This window comes from Cervus elaphus, chromosome 32 (genome assembly GCF_910594005.1).
Source record: "Cervus elaphus chromosome 32, mCerEla1.1, whole genome shotgun sequence".
Taxonomy (NCBI): domain Eukaryota; kingdom Metazoa; phylum Chordata; class Mammalia; order Artiodactyla; family Cervidae; genus Cervus; species Cervus elaphus.
Window position 1 is genome coordinate 22,667,515 of NC_057846.1, and position 19,425 is coordinate 22,686,939.

General features: G+C 46.6%; 1 protein-coding gene across 1 annotated transcript in view; it reads right to left on the reverse strand.

Moving 5' to 3' along the window:
• The window catches only part of ENPP6 (ectonucleotide pyrophosphatase/phosphodiesterase 6), an 81,099-nt gene extending 61,674 nt beyond the window's left edge, over window positions 1-19,425 (reverse strand). The window contains exon 1 of the mRNA XM_043893797.1: window positions 19,132-19,425. Coding sequence (XP_043749732.1) covers window positions 19,132-19,372 — 241 coding nt within the window. The 5' untranslated portion in view covers window positions 19,373-19,425. The remainder of the gene's footprint in view (window positions 1-19,131) is intronic.

The window sequence follows — 19,425 nt, forward strand, 5'->3', positions numbered from 1 at the left end:
GGTAGTTCTTAGCTAATGGCCTTTGCCTTCCTTCCATAGTGAATAATTGTTGCAACAGACCAGCCAGCAACTCTAGTTTCCAGCCACCCTTGTATCCAGGTGGAGCCATGACCCGTGGTTTGGATAAAGGAAGGAAAGCAGAAGAGGTAGATGGCATTTCCAGACCTGGCCCACAAAGACCACTCTTGGGGTCCTCTAGGGACGCTCCTGTCCACTAGCAGGATGCTGGTGCTCAGGGCGATCCTGGAGGCCACGTGTTGAACATGGCAGAGCCTTTGTCAGTCAATGTCCTTGAATGACCACACAGGACATAGCCCCACGTCAATCCGTCAACTTGACATGACGGAAGTAATAGAGAAAGACCCGGAGTGTTAAACCACTGAGATTTTGGAGGTTAAGTGTGCAGCAGTTGGTTTTATCTTAACTAATCAGTCATTGTGAACATCAGCAGAGACAGTAAAACCACAAATTTAGCATCAAGGGCTTTAGAGTTTTGGGATTATCATATTTAGAATATGAAATAAGCTTTATGACATGTTTAAAGAAATAAAAGAGAATCAACATTATCAAGGAACAAAAGGCTATCAAAAATAACCTGGCAGGATTAAGAAGGAATCAAACAGAACTTTGGACGTTAAAAATATAATCATTTAAATTAAAATTTGGTGGCAAGATAAATCACAGAATAAACACAGCTGAAAAGATAGGGAAACTGAAGATATCACTGAATGACCCAGAGGAAAGAGATTAAAGAGAAAGAGGTCAAAATATGAAAGAAAGACTGTGGTGGGCTGAATGGTGGCTCCTTAAAAGGTACATCCCCCCAAAGCTTGTGGATGTGATTGTACATAGAAAAAGGTTCTCCACAGGTGAAACTAAGGATCTTAAGATGAGATCATCCTAGATTGTCCAAGTGTCCTTATAAGAAGACGACACATAGTTGCACAAAAGGAGAAGACGATGTGACGATGGAGGCAGAGATCAGAGTGATGAATCCACAAGCCAAGGACACCAAGGAGTTCTGGCAGCGCCGGAACCTGGGAGAGAGGCATGGAACGTTCTCCCTCTGAGCCTCTAGAAGGAACCAAGCCCGCCAACATCTTGATCTCAGAGTTTTGGACCCTCAAACTGTGAAAGAAAATACTTCTGTTGTTTTAGGCTACCTGGTTTGTGGCAATTTGTTACAGCAGCCGTGGGAAACTAAGACAAAGGTAAGAGATGAGGATAGAATGGGAAGTTCTGAGTTACATCGGATCAGAGCTCCAGAAGGAGGAACAGGGGGACCAGAGGACCGGCAACATCACAAGGGATAACGGCTGACACTTTCCCAAACTGACGAAATACAGGGATCCTTAAACAAGGGACCCAACATACCAAAAAGTACATTAAAATTTGTTAAGACTTTTTTTGATGTGGACTGTTTTTAAAGTCATTATTGAATTTGTTACAATATTGTTTCTGTTGCTTTATGTTTTATGTTTTTTTTGGCCTTGAGGCATGTGGGAATCTTAGCTTTCCGACTAGGGATCAAACTCCTACCTCCTGCACCGGAAGGCAACGTCTTAACCCCTGGACCACCAGGGAAGTCCCAAAGAAGATTCAATTGTAATCCCCAAATTTATACTCAGATAAACCATAATGAGAATGATGAAAATCCACATCTTCAGAGTCTTATCTCTACCTAGGACTAGGATTTCTGGGTCACGGGCAGCATTTTCCCAGGACAGTTCTGATTCACAGCTGTTGTTTCTGATTCTCAGCAACTTTTTTCATTTTCAAAAGTATCTTCTTGATTTTGCACAGATTTTGAATGTCACCAAATCCGCCCCCCCCAAGACAAAAATAGCAGTACCAACATCCCATGGACAACATCTACGACAAAACTCCCTGTGAACTTCAAGGTAAAAAAAGCCTGTGAGAACCACCCAACCAGGGCCACAAAGAGCCACTGGTGTGTCAGCATCTGTGGGGTGAGCGGAGGGAGAGCTGCAGGGACCCTCTTCTAGAAAAGTCCCAACATCTTAGACCTTTGTACACGCGTCATGCTGTCCTAACTTGCATGACCCCTTGTCCTAGTTTGGATTCTTAAAAATGTAGAATTCTTGCCAAAAAAAAAGTTTTTTTAATGCATCTAACCATGAAGAAAAGTCAGACAAATCTAAAATACAGCCCAGGCTTCTCAAGAATGTCAACATGGTGGGAGTCCAGAGGAAACAGAAAGTCAGGGACGTCACTCTTGACGGAGAGCAAAGAAGCATGGCAGCTGAGTGGCCTGCTTGAACCGTAGTTAGAATTTTCCTTTCAGAAAAGGTTATAAAGGATATTTTTTTGGCAATGGAGAAAAATCTGAAAATAATTGTGGTCATATAGAAGTATGTCCTAGACACGCTGCATTATTTGGGGGGCGGCAGGTGGGGCCAGGTAAAGTGTCATGATGTTAACAACTGACATTCTTTCTTTGGCTGCACCATGATCAAATCCCTTATGACTATACAGTGGGAGTGAGAAATATATTTAAGGGACTAGATCTGATAGACAGAGAGCCTGATGAACTATGGGGGGAGGTTCGTGACATTGTACAGGAGACAGGGATCAAGACCTTCCCCATGGAAAAGAAATGCAAAAAGGCAAAATGGTTGTCTAAGGAGGCCTTACAAATAGCTTTGAAAAGAAGAGAAGCAAAAAGCAAAGGAGAAAAGCAAAGATGTACCCATTTGAATGCAGAGCTCCAAAGAATAGCCAGGAGAGATAAGAAAGCCTTCCTCAGTGATCAATGCAAAGAAATCAAGGAAAACAACAGAATGGGAAAGACTAGAGATCTCTTCAAGAAAATTAGAGATACCAAGGGAACATTTCATGCAAAAATGTGCTCAATAAAGGACAGAAATGGTATGGACCTAACAGAAGCAGAAGATATTAAGAAGAGGTGGCAAGAATACACAGAAAAACTGTACAAAAAAGATCTTCATGACCCAGATAATCACAATGGTGTGATCACTCACCTAGAGCCAGACATCCTGGAATGTGAAGTCAAGTGGGCCTCAGAAAGCATCACTACGAACAAAGCTAGTGGATGTGATGGAATTCCAGTTGAGCTATTTCAAATCCTGAAAGATGATGCTGTGAAAGTGCTGCACTCAATATGCCAGCAATTTTGGAAAACTCAGCAGTGGCCACAGGACTGGAAAAGGTCAGTTTTCATTCCAATCCCAAAGAAAGGCAATCCCAAAGAATGCTCAAACTACCGCACAATTGCACTCATCTCACACGCTAGTAAAGTAATGCTCAAAATTCTCCAAGCCAGGCTTCAGCAATACGTGACCGAGAACTTCCAGATGTTCAAACTGGTTTTAGAAAAGGCAGAGGAACCATAGATCAAATTGCCAACATCTGCTGGATCATCGAAAAAGCAAGAGAGTTCCAGAAAAACATCTATTTCTGCTTTATTGACTATGCCGAAGCCTTTGACTGTGTAGATCACAATAAACTGGAAAATTCTGAAGGAGATGGGAATACCAGACCACCTGACCTGCCTCTTTAGAAACCTATATGCAGGTCAGGAAGCAACAGTTAGAACTGGACATGGAACAACAGACTGGTTCCAAATAGGAAAAGGAGTATGTCAAGGCTGTATATTGTCACCCTGCTTATTTAACTTCTATGCAGAGTACATCATGAGAAACGCTAGGCTGGAAGAAGCACAAGCTGGAATTAAGATTGCTGGGAGAAATATCAATAACCTCAGATATGCAAATAACACCACCCTTATGGCAGAGAGTGAAGAGGAACTAAAAAGCATCTTGATGAAAGTGAAAGAGGAGAGTGAAAAAGTTGGCTTAAAGCTCAACACTCAGAAAACTAAGATCATGGCATCTGGTCCCATCACCTCATGGGAAATAGATGGGAAGACAGTGGAAACAGTGTCAGACTTTATTTTTTTGGACTCCAAAATCACTGCAGGTGGTGATTGCTGCCATGAAATTAAAAGACGCTTAACTCCTTGGAAGGAAAGTTATGACCAACCTAGATAGCATATTAAAAAGCAGAGACATTACTTTGCCAACAAAGGTCCATCTTGTCAAGGCTATGGTTTTTCCAGTGGTCATGTATGGATGTGAGAGTTGGACTGTGAAGAAAACTGAGCACCGAAAAATTGATGCTTTTGAACTGTGGTGTTGGAGAAGACTCTTGAGAGTCTCTTGGACTGCAAGGAGATCCAACCAGTCCATCCTGAAGGAAATCAGTCCTGGGTGTTCATTGGAAGGACTGATGCTGAAGCTGAAACTCCAATACTTTGGCTACCTCATGCGAAGAGTTGACTCATTGGAAAAGACCCTGATGCTTGGAGGGATTGGGGGCAGGAGGAGAAGGGGACGGCAGAGGATCAGATGGCTGGATGTCATCACTGACTCGATGGGCATGAGTTTGAGTAAACTCCGGGAGTTTGTGATGGACAGGGAGGCCTGGCGTGCTGCAGTTCATGGGGTCGCAAAGACTCAGACAGGACTGAGCAACTGAACTGATGTGGCACGTGACATCTTAGTTCCCCGACCAAGTATTAAACCTGCGCCCCCTGCAGGGGAAGCACAGAGTCTTAAACACTGCGCCACCAGGGAAGTCCCAGAAATTGACTTGCAGCTGGTTCAGCAGGCACAAAAACCAAAATAAAACAGAACTCTGTATTTCTCAAGTGAGCATAAAAGCAAACGTGCCAAATGTTAACAGTGAGAGAGGCACAGCACACAGATACTCATAATACTATTTCCGCATTTCTGTAGCTTTGAGACATTTTCATTATAGAAACCTGGGGGATAGCCACATGATGGAACATTTCTCGGCAATTAAAAGGAGCAAACTATGGACACCTGCCACCTGGTGACTGAACTTCACAAACAGTTCAGTCCAATTCAGTCGCTCAGTTGTGTCCGATTCTTTGCAACCCCATGGACTGTAGCCCACCAGGCTTCCCTGTCCATCACCAACTCCTGGAACTTACTCAAACTCATGTCCATTGCATTGGTGATGCCATCCAACCATCTCACCCTCTATCGTCCCCTCCTCCTCCCGTCTTCAAGCTTTCCCAGCATCAGGGACTTTTCCAATGAGTCAACTCTTCGCATCAGGTGGCCAAAGTATTGGAGTTTCAGCTTCAGCATTAGACTTTCCAATGAATATTCAGGACTGATTTCCTTCAGGATGGACTGGTTGGATCTCCTTGCAGTCCAAGGGACTCTCAAGAGTCTTCTCCAACTCCACAGTTGAAAAGCATCAATTATTTGGCACTCAGCTTTCTTTATAGTCCAACTCTCACATCCGTACATGACTACTGGATGAAAACCATAACTTTGACTAGATGGACCTTTGTTGGCAAAGTAATCTCTCTGCTTTTTAATATGCTGTCTAGGTTGGTCATAGCTTTTCTTCCAAGGAGTAAGTGTCTTTTAATTTCATGGCAGCAATCACCATCTGCAGTGATTTTGGAGCCCAAGAAAATAAAGTCTTTCACTGTTTCCATTGTTTTCCCATCTATTTGCCATGAAGTGATGGGATGAGACGTCATGATCTTAGTGTTTTGAATGTTGAATTTTAAGTCAACTTTTTCACTCTCCTCTTTCACTTTAATCAAGAGGCTCTTTAGTTCTTCTTCACTTTCTGCCATAAGGGTGTCATCTGCATATCTGAAGTTATTGATATTTCTCCCAGCAATCTTGATTCTGGCTTGTGCTTCATCCAGCCTGGCATTTCACATGATGTACTCTGCATATAAGTTAAATAAGCAGGGTGACAATGTACAGCCTTGATGTACTCCTTTCCTGATTTGGAACCAGTCTGTTTTTCAAAAATAGTATGCTCAGTAAAAGAAGTAAGACCCAAGGGACCATGTATTGAATGACTCTATTTATGTGAAATATCATAAAAGGCAAAACTAAAAAGACATGAAGTAGATAAAGTAGTGGTGATCTGGGGCAGAGGTGGTGACAAATGGGAATCAACAGTAAATGTGCATGAGGGGTGAGACCTCATGAAGGATGAGACCACCGAAATGGGGAGAGAGAATAAGCAAAGACCGGAGAACAAGGGCCACACGGAGTCTCCGAGTGAAGGGGTTAGCAGAAGAGAAGTCAGCAGAAGTTAGTATAAAGGTGGATTGAGAGGAGGGAGGAAATTTGGAAACCAATGAAGAGTCTATCGAAGGCAGGGATGGTCAAAAGAAATTCCGCAGAGAGAGGCTGAAAGATAGCACTGGATGTTGCTATTAGAAGGTTTGGCCTATCAGGCTGTTTCAGAGGCTCAGAACCCAGCAGCTCGTGTGCCCGGCCGGCCAGCAGGCCCCACACTGGAAGAGTGGACTGAAGTTGATATATTAATCATAAATAGTTCCTCAAGGCTACACCTTGAATTGCTCCCTGGAATTCCAAGGAGGAATTGCAGGGAAATTCCTCCCTGGCTGCCCTTCTTTCCTTGCCACAGTTCTATGGGGGGATTTCTCCAGTGAAACAGGGGGGCATGGAGTCCATTAGTTTTTTCCCCCCAAAGAATTATTAAACTTTATTCCTCTGGGAAATTGATAGTGAAGGATATGATTTTAAGTAAAACTTTCTGGCCTAGGATTCTAACCCCTCCCCACACACCCTGCTCCCCAATCCTACCTCAAACCAGGTGACTTTCCTCTTTTTAAAATCATACTCTGGGGGCTTCCCTGGTGGTGGCTCAGTGGTAAAGAATCCGCCTGCCAATGCAGGAGACTCGGTTTTGATCCCTGACCGGGGTCGATCTCACCAGTTGGAGCAACTAAGCCCGTTGGGCCACAGCTACTGAACCTGTGCCCTGCAGCCCGGAGCCGCCACTCCTGAGCCCACGTGCTGCAACTAGTGAAGCCCTCACACCCTAGAGCCCAAGCGTCACAGCAAGGAAGCCACTGCACTCAGCCCACGCATGCAACTGGAGATTAGCCCCTGCTCGCTGCAACTAGAGAAAAGCAACAAAGACCCAGCACAGCCAAATATAAATAAATAAATTATTATAAAAAAGAAGATGATACCATTTTTATAGGGTCTCTGGTAGTCCTTAAAAAAAAAATCATAACTATGAATCTTAACAGGGCAAGGATTGTAAGTGAGTGTAAGAACAACATTCATCCTTTGAAAAGTGAGTATATGGCTGTCTGGCTTCAAATGCTAACCACAGCTACAGTGCCCTTTGGGTTCAGTAGCCACTGTTGTCCAGAGGGCGCCCGGGGCAATAACAACACTCTCTTCCCTTTGACATGCATCAGGGTCGGAAAGTTCCAGGGGAAACAGAACTGGTCACAACAGGAGACGCCCCTGGCAGCCCAGTGGTTAACTCTCCGCCCTCCCAGTGCAGGGGGCACGGGTTTGATCTCTCGTCGGGGAACTGCGATCCCACGTGCTGCTCAATACAACATTGAGCCAAACAAACAATAAATAAAAATGTTATAAAGAAGAACTTGGGTTAAAAAAAAAGAGAAGCGATCACGACAATACATAAGACAGAGGACCTCGTCACAGCATTTAAACCCACTCCTTGGAGCCCTCAAGCTCAGAGGGGACTTCCCCATAGCTCAGATGGTAAAGAATCCGCCTGCAGCACAGGAGACCTGGGTTCAATCCCTGGGTCAGGAAGATCCCCTGGAGAAGGGCATGGCAACCCACTCCAGTATTCTTGCTGGGAGAATCCCATGGACAGAGGAGCCTGGCGGGCTACAGTCCATGGGGTCGCAAAGAGTCGGACACGACTGAGTGACTAACACTGCTATTTGGAGCCCTCAATCCCCTCATTTTTTTTCAGGAAAGAAACTTGAACCCAGAAAGACTTTGAAGCCACAGGGTTTAGAAGCCACTGTAGCCAGACTAGAACTAATACCTCTTGCTTCTAATCTATCACCCTTCTTGCCAAGACATCATCAAAAGTCAGAGAGGAAGCGAGCAGGCCACACCCAGGGTGAGGAGCTGGTCAGCACCAGGGTGGGCGCCCAAACGTGGAGAGAAAGGGGACTCATGCGAGGGGACAGGCGGTTGCTTATGGCCTTGACTGGAAAGACTAGAAAACAGGGCAAAGTCAAACACAAGGTAATCTTGTTTTGGTAGAAGCACTGCCTTTTTTTTTCACGTTACTAAGAAATTCATATTCTGCTGACCACGAAACCACCTGAGGTAGAAGCTGGGTAAAAAGGATACCTTCTACCTCACACCATTCTCCCAAGGGAACTGCTATTTCTGAAAACTTTTCCAGACTCCTGGTTATAAATGACTTAAACTCCCAAACCTAAAATCTCTTGGGAAGAAGACTGAAGTTGTTTTAAGCCACCAGAGCGCTGAAGTCCTCCCCGGTTTGGAATTTAGTGAAAAGGTAAACCATAAGGAGTTTCCAATTGGCTATCTACTCACTTCTTAAAATATTTGACAGAATGTGCAAAATACTTAATTATACACACTTCTACTTTGCATTTCGGAAACCTATCCTGAACTGGTGTGGACTGGGGCTGGGGAGAAGGGGGCTGTCAGGCTGCTGTTTTAGGCAGTGTTTGCAGCATCCATTTGGATTTTTCATCCACTGTGGAACTGCAAAGCTCCCCCATGATGGCCTAGCCTTGAGGGCTGCCTTTCTGTAAGAAGTAGGGGGTGTGATGGGAAAGAGAATTTAAAAGGAAACGGGCTGAGTATTTAGGATAAAGCAGTTTCCAAGTAATTTTAGTGAAAGTGCTCGTTGCTCAATTGTATCTGACTCTTTGCGACCCTGTGGACTGTGGCCCACCAGGCTCCTCTGTCCATCGGATTCTCCAGGCCAGAATACTGGAGTGGGTAGCCATTTCCTTCTCCAGGGGACCTTCCCAACCCAGGGATTGAACCCGGGTCTCCTGCACTGCAGGCAGATTCTTTACCATTTGAGCCACCGGGGAAGTCCTAAGTAACTCTAACACGCACAAAGGAATGCTTACTGAGTTCCTAAAGTGTCAGGGTACGTGAGAAACTTGAGCGAAGGTCCTGCCCTCACTGGGACCGCCAGGCCCTCCCGGGCCCCAGAACCAAGTGAACGAACGAACGCCTGGTCCGGGGTCACTGTGATGGCCTGGGTCAGTGTCCCAGATGTGGCTTGTCAAAAGAGGCCTGTTTAAACCATGCCATACAACTGTTCGGCCGTGGCCGACTGAGATAAGTAGCTAAGTGTCTGAGGTTGAATCCTCTCTTTTATATTCAACCCCAGAAGCGCTTATTGTTCGTATTGTCCATTGAGACACACAAAGGAGGGTTTAAAAGCAGAGTTGTCCCTGAGGTTCTTGGTCTGGAAGAAGCCTGGATGGGCAGGGACACACGCACTGTGGCGTGTGTGTGTGCAGGCGTGTGTCGCGTGCATAATGAAAGCAGCTACAAGGTCTCTGGCTGAGGGGCAGACACTTGGATGGCCACAGGACAGCGTTGCGCTCAGAGCCACTTCCTTGAAAGCAGGAGGTCCCAACAGGAAGACAGGATGCTGTTCTCACAGGTTCTGCCAGCCTGGGGCTCTGTGAGCTTGAATGAGCGATTTTATATCTCCCAGCCTCAGTTCCCTCAGATGTAAAACCAGGGTAACCAGGCCTGCCTTACAGGGTTTTCTGAGGATGGACTGAAATTCGATTTGAAAGCATCTCGCACTAAGTACTGTAGACACACAGATGTAGAAATCTGGTAGGCGTTTGGGAAATGTACATTCTGTTCCCTCTTGACTGAATCTGGCTGCTTGTAACAAAGGAGGACAACAGGCGTGCTGCTGAGACATAGGCCTCCATTGTAATCACAGATTCTGACTCCAGCGACCAGAGGCAGCGTGGCCAAGATGCTGAGGGATGGATGTGGGGTGCAGAGGTCCCCTGCTCTGGTCCTGATTTACCCATTTCCTGGCTAGGTAACCTCGGACTAACTGCTTACCCTCCCCAGATTTGAGCTCTCTCATCTGCGAATTTGCCCTCACATAGCTTCCAAGGGGATTATAAAGATCACTTGAAGGTATCAAGATTAGAAAGGAAGAAGTAACTGTTTTTATTTGCAGGAAATAGGATCTTGAAGATCCTCGCGATGCAGAAAATCCTGAGGAATCCACAAAATTCAATTAGAGTTAATAAACAAATTCAGCAAGGTAGAGAGATGCAAGATCAACACCCAGAAAGCCACTGAGTTTTCATATACTGCAAAAGTGAAATTAAGAAAATAATTCCATTCATAATAAAATAAAAAATAAAATGTCTAGAAGTTTTTTTAAAAGAAGGGCAAAACTTGTGCACTGAAAATTATAAAGCGTTGTGGGAACACTTTGGAACCTGAAAGGACGTCCCATGTTTGTGGATCAAAAAATTTAATACTGTTATGTTGGTAATATGTCCTAAATTGTTGTATAGATTCAATACAACACCTAACAAAATCCTAGCTAGAGTATTTTTTCCCCCAGAAATTGAAAAGTTCATACTAAAACTCATTTGGAAATATAAGTGACTCAAGATAGCCAAAACAATCTTCAAGAAGTACAAAGTGGAAAAACATACACATCCCAATTTCACAACTTACTACAAAGCTACAGTGATCATGACCGTGTGGTCCTAGTATTAGGACAAACAGAGAGAGTTAAAGTGAGAGCCCAGGAATAAATTCTAACATTCATGGTCAGTTGATTTTCTACAAAAATGTCAAGAAAATTCAGCAGGAAAGAAATTATTATTTCAACAAACGGTGCCAGAACAGTTATCTCACACCAAACACAAAAATTAGCTCCACATGTATCGTGAACCTAGATGTAAGAACTAAAAGTATAAAACTCTCAGAAGGCTAATGACTCAGGGCTGAAGTCCTAATGCCTTAGGACTGGGTATGTGGTCCAGGACCTTTGCAAAATCATAGAGGAGGAAAAGAGGTCACATCACCACCCACCCAGTAAAGACTGAAACTGAATCTCCACTGAGCCCAGTGGGATTGAGATTTACTTATTTTTTATTGCAGTAAAATATACATAATATAAAAGTTACCACTTGAACCACTTTTAAGTGTACAGTTTAGTGGTATGAAGGACGTTCACTCTGCGTGTGCAACCGTCAGCACCACCCATCTCCAGAACTTTTTATTATCCCAAACTGAAACTCTGCCTCATTCAGCATTAACTCCTTATTCCCCCAGCCCCTGATAACCACCTTCCACTCACTATCTCTGTGAGTTTGGTGATTCTGGGCACCGCAGGTAAGTGGAATTAAACAATCTATCTCTTTCTGTGTATGGCTTATTTGACTTAGAATGTTTTCAAGTTTACCCATTTAGATGCTTTTTTTTTTAAAGAAAATCAAGAAATGAACAATTTCTAATACACTCAATGGACATGAGTTTGAGTAAACTCCAGGAGTTGGTGATGGGCAGGGAGGCCTGCCGAGCTGCAGTTCATGGGGTCACAAAGAGTCGGACACGACTGAACAACTGAACTGACTGAACCAATACACTCAAGTTTGTGAACTTGGATCCACTTTACATACAGATGGACTTATTCATCTTCCCCTAATTCTGGTCAAATTCTTATCTTACCCTGAAATTGTTTTTCTCTCTGATCCTCCACATCCAACTAGTCTTGCCAGTTCCCTATCAGGCCCCTGACCCCAGGTTCACTCTGGAGACTTGACTCCCAGGCTCCTTAACTCTCCCCTTGGACTTGGATGGCCTTGCCCAAATCCACACAGCTCAGAAATGTCAGAGTAATTGTCTCAAAGCCCAGCTCTGCTCTCCAAATGCTCCATCATTCCCGCCTCCCCACCCAGCCTTTTCTTCAGGTTTCAATTCCTCCCTCAAATCCTGGTGGCTCAGGTGATAAAGAGTCTGCCTGCAATGTGGGAGACCTGGGTTTGATCCCTGGGTTGGGAAGGTCCCCTGGAAAAGGAAATGGCAACCCATTCCAGTATTCTTGCCTGGAGAATACCCATGAACAGAAGAGCCTGGTGGGCTACAGTCCATGGAGTCGCAAAGAGTTGGACGCGACTGAACGACTAACACTTTCACTTTCCCACACCCTTCAGGCTTTACTCAAATACCATCACCTCAGCAAACCTCCTCAGAAGTGGTCCCTGCACCCTCTGTCCCTGTTCTGTCCTGGTCTGTGACTCCACACACTCTGAGCTGTTCAGCTTCATTACAAGTTCATCCAAGACAGAAGACATGTCCCTTCAGAAGAGCAGTCTCACCTAGAAAACGTTTGCATAGCCCTGCATCAGGAGTGATCATACACAAACGTACACTATAAATTTGTGTCAAAGTTACATGTTGCTGTAATAATTGCCAGATTCAGTGGTTCGGACAGTAAGCGATACAGGAGTCAGCAAATGAATGAAAATGGGATCTCAAAGCACTACCCAGCTCTGAAAGGTGACCATTTGTGGGTCAAGGCCGTATGGGGGGTGGGGGGCATCTTACTTTGGCCTGAAAGAGAAAGATGGGTTGGAGGGCAGCTGCAGCTGGGCTGGGGTTGAGGCTGGGGCTGTAGGGAGGATGGGAGGAGAGCCCTCTCAGAAGTAGGAAGCAGTATCAGCCAAGGGAAAGACAGGACGTTCTGGGAGAGGCCTCCAACCCAAACGGGGAAGAGGTCACTCTCCAGAGTTTCCATTCCCACAGGGGCGTCACGATTGGCTGACCAGACCCCAGTGATCCCCGCTTTTGAAGGGTAGGAGCCAGTCTGTGTCCACTGACGGAATCTCCTGAGGCATGATTCACCACATAGCTGGCTGATGGGTTCAAAAGTCCAACAGGTGGTTGAGAATCGGATAAATTAAAAAAGGCATTTTTGTTTTCATTGGATTGTTTTAGCTTTCAGCAGCTGTTGACACAGTCTGAGAGTGAACTCTCTGGAACACGATTTTGCTTCTTATCTGTTCCACCGGAACTCGGGAGGTTATTCCAGGCTTGTAAAGAAGAGCAGCCATTCTCTGAGGATCATCCAGACTCGGGGAAGTGGGGAGGGTGGCTGAGCTGAGCCCCAAACATCCCCATCCCCACCCCCACCACACACAACCTTCTAGAGGCTTCCACCTCCCCCTTGACCAGATCTTGATGAAATCTACACAGAAGGCTTCTTCGAATCCCATCTCTACTTCACCTTACACATCTTGGCAGATGTTCCTGAGGCCGAGGGAAAGTCAAAGCTGTCCAGCAGGGAAGCCCCACCAGGACAGAGTGGAGTGCTGAAGGGCGCTGGTCAAGTGACAAGCATGGATAAACAGGCAGGAAGGACCAGAAAGGACAGCTCAGCTTCCAGCCCCGTGCATCTGAGGGAGGCCGTCCTTTCAGCTGGGAAGCTCTGCTGCCGCAGTCCTGGCACCACAGGAGCGCCCGCTTTTACAGGCAGGTGCCCAGGGGAAGTCACTTCCTCAGGGCATGAAGGATGGGCAATACCCCTCACACAAGCCTGTCTGCGATTTCGGCCTGGGCGGCCCTCGTCCAGGTGCGTGTGACCCGGCTCTCAAGCCCCTTCTCCTCGTAGGAAAGGGTCAAAGACAGGAGGAGGTCACGATCAAGCACCAGGTCCAACATGGAACCCCAAGGAGCCCCAGACCTGCCCCAGGGTCCCCTCCTGGGAGACCGTGGACACAATGGCCTTATTCACGGATGGGGACTCTGAAACCCGAGTAGGTGTTGTTGAAAGTGTCTCTGAAATAAACGTTGACCTGCTGACTCAGGCTCCCTCCGAATCCACTGGAGGTGCTCTCTAACCCGTCTGTGGCAAAGCAGTCATGATGCGGCAGCCGAGGCAGCATGCCTGCATCCCCTCGGTCAGCAGCGGGGAGAGGGGAGTGAGACGGGAGACCCGCCTGGGGTGGAGGCCGCCTGGCTCTGTGTGGGGAACCTCCTGAAGGAGGGCTTGCTGTGCTCAGAATCAAAGGCTTTCAGCACGCCTTTAAGCTCTGCCCGCCACCCTCGCCAGCCCCTCCTGCTGGGAATGTGTTTCTTGAAGCCAGACGAACCCCTGTAACAAGAACACCCTGGCGTCACCGTGGACGCCAAGAGAAACAGGCTTTTTGAAAAGTGGCACTTCATCGTAGACAGGTCTGGTGGTGGGAGCTGAAATCATGACGCGTCGAGAGAGGTTACTTTTGTAAATTCTTGGAAGACGCTTTTTTCCTGCAGCCTAGAGCCTCTGAGTGTTCCTAACCCATTCGGCCACCCGGATACCTCCCACACCCACTAATCAGCATCCATTACACACACTGTTAGTTTTAAGTGGAAACGTGAAAGGATGTCATTAGGTGTCTCTGGGAAGTAAGTGACAAAATTCAGACAAAAGTTCATGCAGTTGAGAAGACAGATTTAACTGTGTGTCAGCGAGAAATATCCTCTACCAGCTGTGGGGCAAGTGGAAAGACAAGTCCATGTACGGGGGTCCAGTGGGACCCACAGGAGCAATTTCTGTCTTGGACCCCCATCATTTTTCTACATGTTTCTGGAACTCTCCTTCACTCTACTGTCTTTGATCCCCTCAAGGGCCAAGTCCAGGTGAATATCCTAATCCAACCTGAAATCTAGTCTGATGAAAATTGACTTCATCAAACAAACAGCTATCCAAGCTTTCCCATCTCTGCTCATAGGAGCCCCAGACTTCTGAATTTCTTGTAGCCTTGGAATTGACTCAGGTTCCCTTCCTCTTAGCTCTTCCATAGTCACTCATACTCAGTCAGCAAGTTCTGCCTCAAGGGCATGCCTCAAATTCGACTTTTCACTTACAGTCCATCGTAAAGAATAGATGCTCAAGGTACATCATTGCAGCCCTAGTTACTATTGTAACTAGTGTTATAACCGGGACATGAAGGCATCAACATCCATCAATAGAGGAATGGATAGAGAAGATGTAGTACATATATACAATGCAATATTACTCAGCCACAAAAATGAACGAGATTGTAGTGATGCGAATGGACCTAGAGTCTGTCACGCAAGGTGAAGTAAGTCAGAAAGAGAAAAACAAATATCCTATATTAACACACATACAAATATATATGGAAGCCAGAAAAATGGTACAGATTTATCTATTTGCAGGGCAGGAATATAAGCACAGATACAGAGAAGGGACATGTTGACACAGATGGGGAAGAGGAGGGTGGGACAAATTGGGAGACTAGCATTGACACATACACGCTTGCATGAGAGCTCAGTCAGGTCCGACTCCTTGTGACCCCATGGACTGTACCCAACCAGGCTCCACTGTCCATGGGATTCTCCAGGCAAGAATACTGGGGTGGGTTGCCATTTCCTTCTCCAGGGGATCTTCCCAACACAGAGATTGATCATGCATCTCCTGCGTCTCCTGCATTGACAGATGGATTCTTTACCAATGTGCCTCCTGGAAAGCCCTATATATACACTAGCGTGTGTAAAATAGATCCAGGGGAGGGGAGGCCAGGGAGCCAGGAGGCCAAGTCCACGCTGCTTGTGCTGGAGGCTCACAGAGAGGCCCCCAGGTGAAACCCTGAATTCTGCAGAAGGTTGAGAATGTGGGCTTTTTTCAAAATGTGATTTCTCAAGTACTATCTACATTGATTTCCTTTGGCCCAAGTGACAGCTGGTTTTAATTTAAATCAGCTATTTTCTTGAAAGCAAGGGAAAGCTTACCTTATCCCATAATCCCTCACTCCAGAATGTGGGGCCTTGCTATCTGGGAAGAATTCATTTCAGGTGGCATTTCTAGGAGGGTGGTCAGAAGTGCACCAGCACAGATATTAATTCTAAGTAGTTAACTTTCTTGGTTTTGCCTTGATTCCAGTAGATGATTAATCAAGGGCCTTTGTCCAGGCTCCGGCTGCCTTCTGGACTGGGCATAAGGAGACCTCTGTCTGTGGACCCCAGGTCACACGCACCGCCTTCTGGACATGCCAGGACTGGGGCAGCGCCATGCTGGCCCCTGTGTGACATGTGGACCGCTGGAGCCTGCCCTCGGATCTCAGCCCTGACACCGATGCCCTCAGGTGTCTGGAGGGAAGCACCCAGTCTCCCAGCATTTTATTTGGTAGTTCAGTCACTCAGTCGTGTCCGACTCATTCTGACCCTATGTGACCCCACTGTAGTCCGCCAGGCTCCTCTGTCCATGGGATTCTCCAGGCAATAATACTGGAGTGGGTTCCCATTTCCTCCCCCAGGGGATCTTCCTGACCCAGGGATCGAACCTGAGTCTCTTCCATCTCCTGCACTGGCCGGCAAATTCCACTGCTGAGCCACCGGGGAAGCCATATTTGTCCTGCTACAAATACATTTTGGGCTTCCCTGTGGCACTAGTGGTAAAGAGTTCTCCTGCAAATGCAGGAAATGCAAGAGACTCAGGTTTGATCCCTGGATTGGGACGATCTCCTGGGGGAGAAAATGGCAACCCACTCCATTATTCTTGCTTGGAGAATCCCATGGACAGAGGAGCCTGGAGGGCCACAGTCCATGGGATTGCAAATAGGCAGACACGACTGAGCACACAACACACAGGCCTTCCAAGAAGTGCCAGTCCTGACTTTTTCTCATTTCATGCCTGCTTCTGGCAGCAGCTGAGATTCTGGCCTGATGAGGACCCAGAAACTAGGGAAACTGAGGTTCAGGGCACAGTGATGACTTGCGCCTGAAGTCTTCCCGACCCTGCGAGGACTCCCACCACGTTCTCCCAGCTTCAAGACCAAGTTCTTTCCAGTAACCCATCATTCCTCATTACACAAAGAGAACACCAAGGGCTTTATGTGTTATGGGCAATAATTCACGTAAGGAAGTGAGATTATAGTCCATCTTAGGGATTCTGAGGAACCTTAAGACAGTGTGTATTTCGGTACCAAAGAGATCTAGCATGATTCTTTTGTTGGTTCATAAAATGCTCAAATGCTCAAACCCTAAGTGCAATTCCCAACAGATATATCCTTCCTTATATATATATATATAAAGAGGAATTTTTCAGTATCAGGTGGAAAAATAAGCATGGACATTGGGGGAAATAGTGTAGATTTCACCCTGAGTCAGGTCCAGGGCAGCGGACATGACAGCAGCCTCACGGCTGGGCATCACCCAGCCCACAGTCCTGCTCCAAGCCTTATGTCCGCTCACTGTGTATAAGGCAAGCCACACCCAAAGACATCTGCACATGAACATGTCTTGCGGGACACATCCTATACATACTATTGCTTCCATAGAAGTAAAAAAGGGGAGGGGCTTCCCTGGTGGCTCAGTGGTAAAGAACCTGCCTGCCAATGCAGGAGACACGGGTTCAAGCCCTGGTCCAGGAAGATCCCACATGCCACGGGGCATCTGGACCCATGCGCCACAACCACTGAGCCTGTGCTCTGGAGCCCGGGAGCAGCAATAACCGAGCCCTAGCGCTGCCGCTACTGAAGCCTGCAAGATTGAAAGTAAAGAAGATCTCTGTCACACATTCCTGGGATCTGCACTGTCCCCCCCACGAAAAGAGCCCTTCTGTCATGGCTAGACCAGAGACCAGACGATACCCACAGCCTGACAAGAAAGTGTCTGCGTGACTGAGGCTTTGTGCCAATCCGTCCTCGCAGGGATATCAGGAACAGGGGCATCTGACGAACAAAGGGTCGTGTCACTGGCTTGGCTTCTCTTGGAGCCTGTAATGGTCCCTTTTTGCTCACTGGAGTCTGGCTTGCTCACACTGGATTTTCTTCATCTGTTACTGACACTGAGAGAAGTGCACGTGGCAGTCTGTGAATTGAGTCTCCCGGCAAGGCTCTGAAAGACAACTGCTGTGGGGGGTGGTCTGTGTGTGTGAAAGCCCCCGGACGGACACAGTGGAAGCTGGGCTGCGACACACAACAGCATCTATGTGTGGCCCAGCAGCCAGCAAACAGCTTCCTTCCCTGCAAGGGGAGAGCCGCGCCAAGTAAGGACCAGAAGATCTTAGAGATGCTGATCATTTGTCTGTCGGAGGGAGATGTTTCAAAATGGACAAATAATTTCCTCGCTGTGTGCAGTCTGGATTTTCTTTCCTCTCCATGCCCTTACTTCTAATTCCCAAACTCTCCCCCCTCCTTCATCTTATAGCATTTTGATGTACACATGCGTTCAGTCTCCATGTATGAAGACAGACATAGCAATTTGTCTTTCCAGAATCCTGGGGCTTTGCTGTTCTGTGAAGATCCATAATGAGATACAAGAGTTCTCATTCCCTTCCTGTTAACATAATTCATGGAGTTTTTCCCTGCGCTCAGAGCACAGGGCTAAGTCCTACATAAGCACCATCAATAACAGTGCATTCTTACCAGCGTCCCTGGACAGTTTGCTAAATTCCTTCCGAGTGCCTCTTGCTGGCCCTTACAGTGGTTAACTGGTAAACAAATTGGAAGCTAGGAATCCCATTGTGCCATCGGGATGTACATTCTGTGACACAGATAGAGGACCGAGTTCATGGAATCACATTTGGTGTGCCTGCAATCCTAGGCGAAGTTTATCTTGAGGCAAAAGTCAGCTTTCGCAAACGTCGGCACAGGCTGGGTGAGCAGGGGATTTGAGCTTTGTTTTCTTAACAGATGCTAGAAGTTAAAAACGGGAATCTGAACTATGCGTTAATTTTTTCTTCTCCATGTCATTTTTCCTGGCCCGAAAAGGCAAAAGAAGGAGCAAGTAGTGTTGCTAAGTAATACTTTAGGATATGACCTGAATATCCCTCCGAGTCATGCAGGAATCCCACATGTAACTTTCATAGCCCAACAAGCCAAAACAGTTCCAGGATGACAGATGACCACAGAGCAAAAGGGACAGAAGGAATTTGATACAAACGAAGACCTGTTGGCTTTTTAAATTTCAACTTAGAAAAGACAGAGTTGGCTAGAATTTTTAATTTGCAAAACAAATAACCACTTTAACCATCATCTAATCATAGAGTCCTCTGTTCTCCACACTGCAAAGCCAAAACAGGTCCTAGGGAATAACTTTAGGAAAATAACACATTCATGCACCAAAAAAAAAAAAAAAAAAGGAATCTCAGCCTAGAACACGCTCTTCTTGCCTATCCCTGGGTTCCCCAAAGACGAAGGCAGACTGAAACTTTAAACACGATTCTAATGCCAGGAGCTCACTGTTCCTGATGGACTCCAGCCCACCCTCCCCACCCAGAGGAGAACAGGGTACTCACCGGTCATGAGGCTGTAGTAATTGGGATAAGAGAGACTGGGAAAGTCCGGGGTCAAGTAATCCACTTTGACCCCTCTGCTCACAATCTCTTTGAACCCAGGCAAGGACTCCAGGGCCTCATCGCTGATGTAGTCTGCTCGGAAGCCGTCCAGCAGAAACAACAGGAGTTTCCGGCGGGCCGAGGCTGGCTGCGCCAAGCTGAGCATGAGGGCCAGCAGGAGGATCCCCAGCTTCCCTGCCATGCCACCAGGAGCCTGCCCCAGCCTAGGATGCAGAGACTGCAGCTATTCTCTCT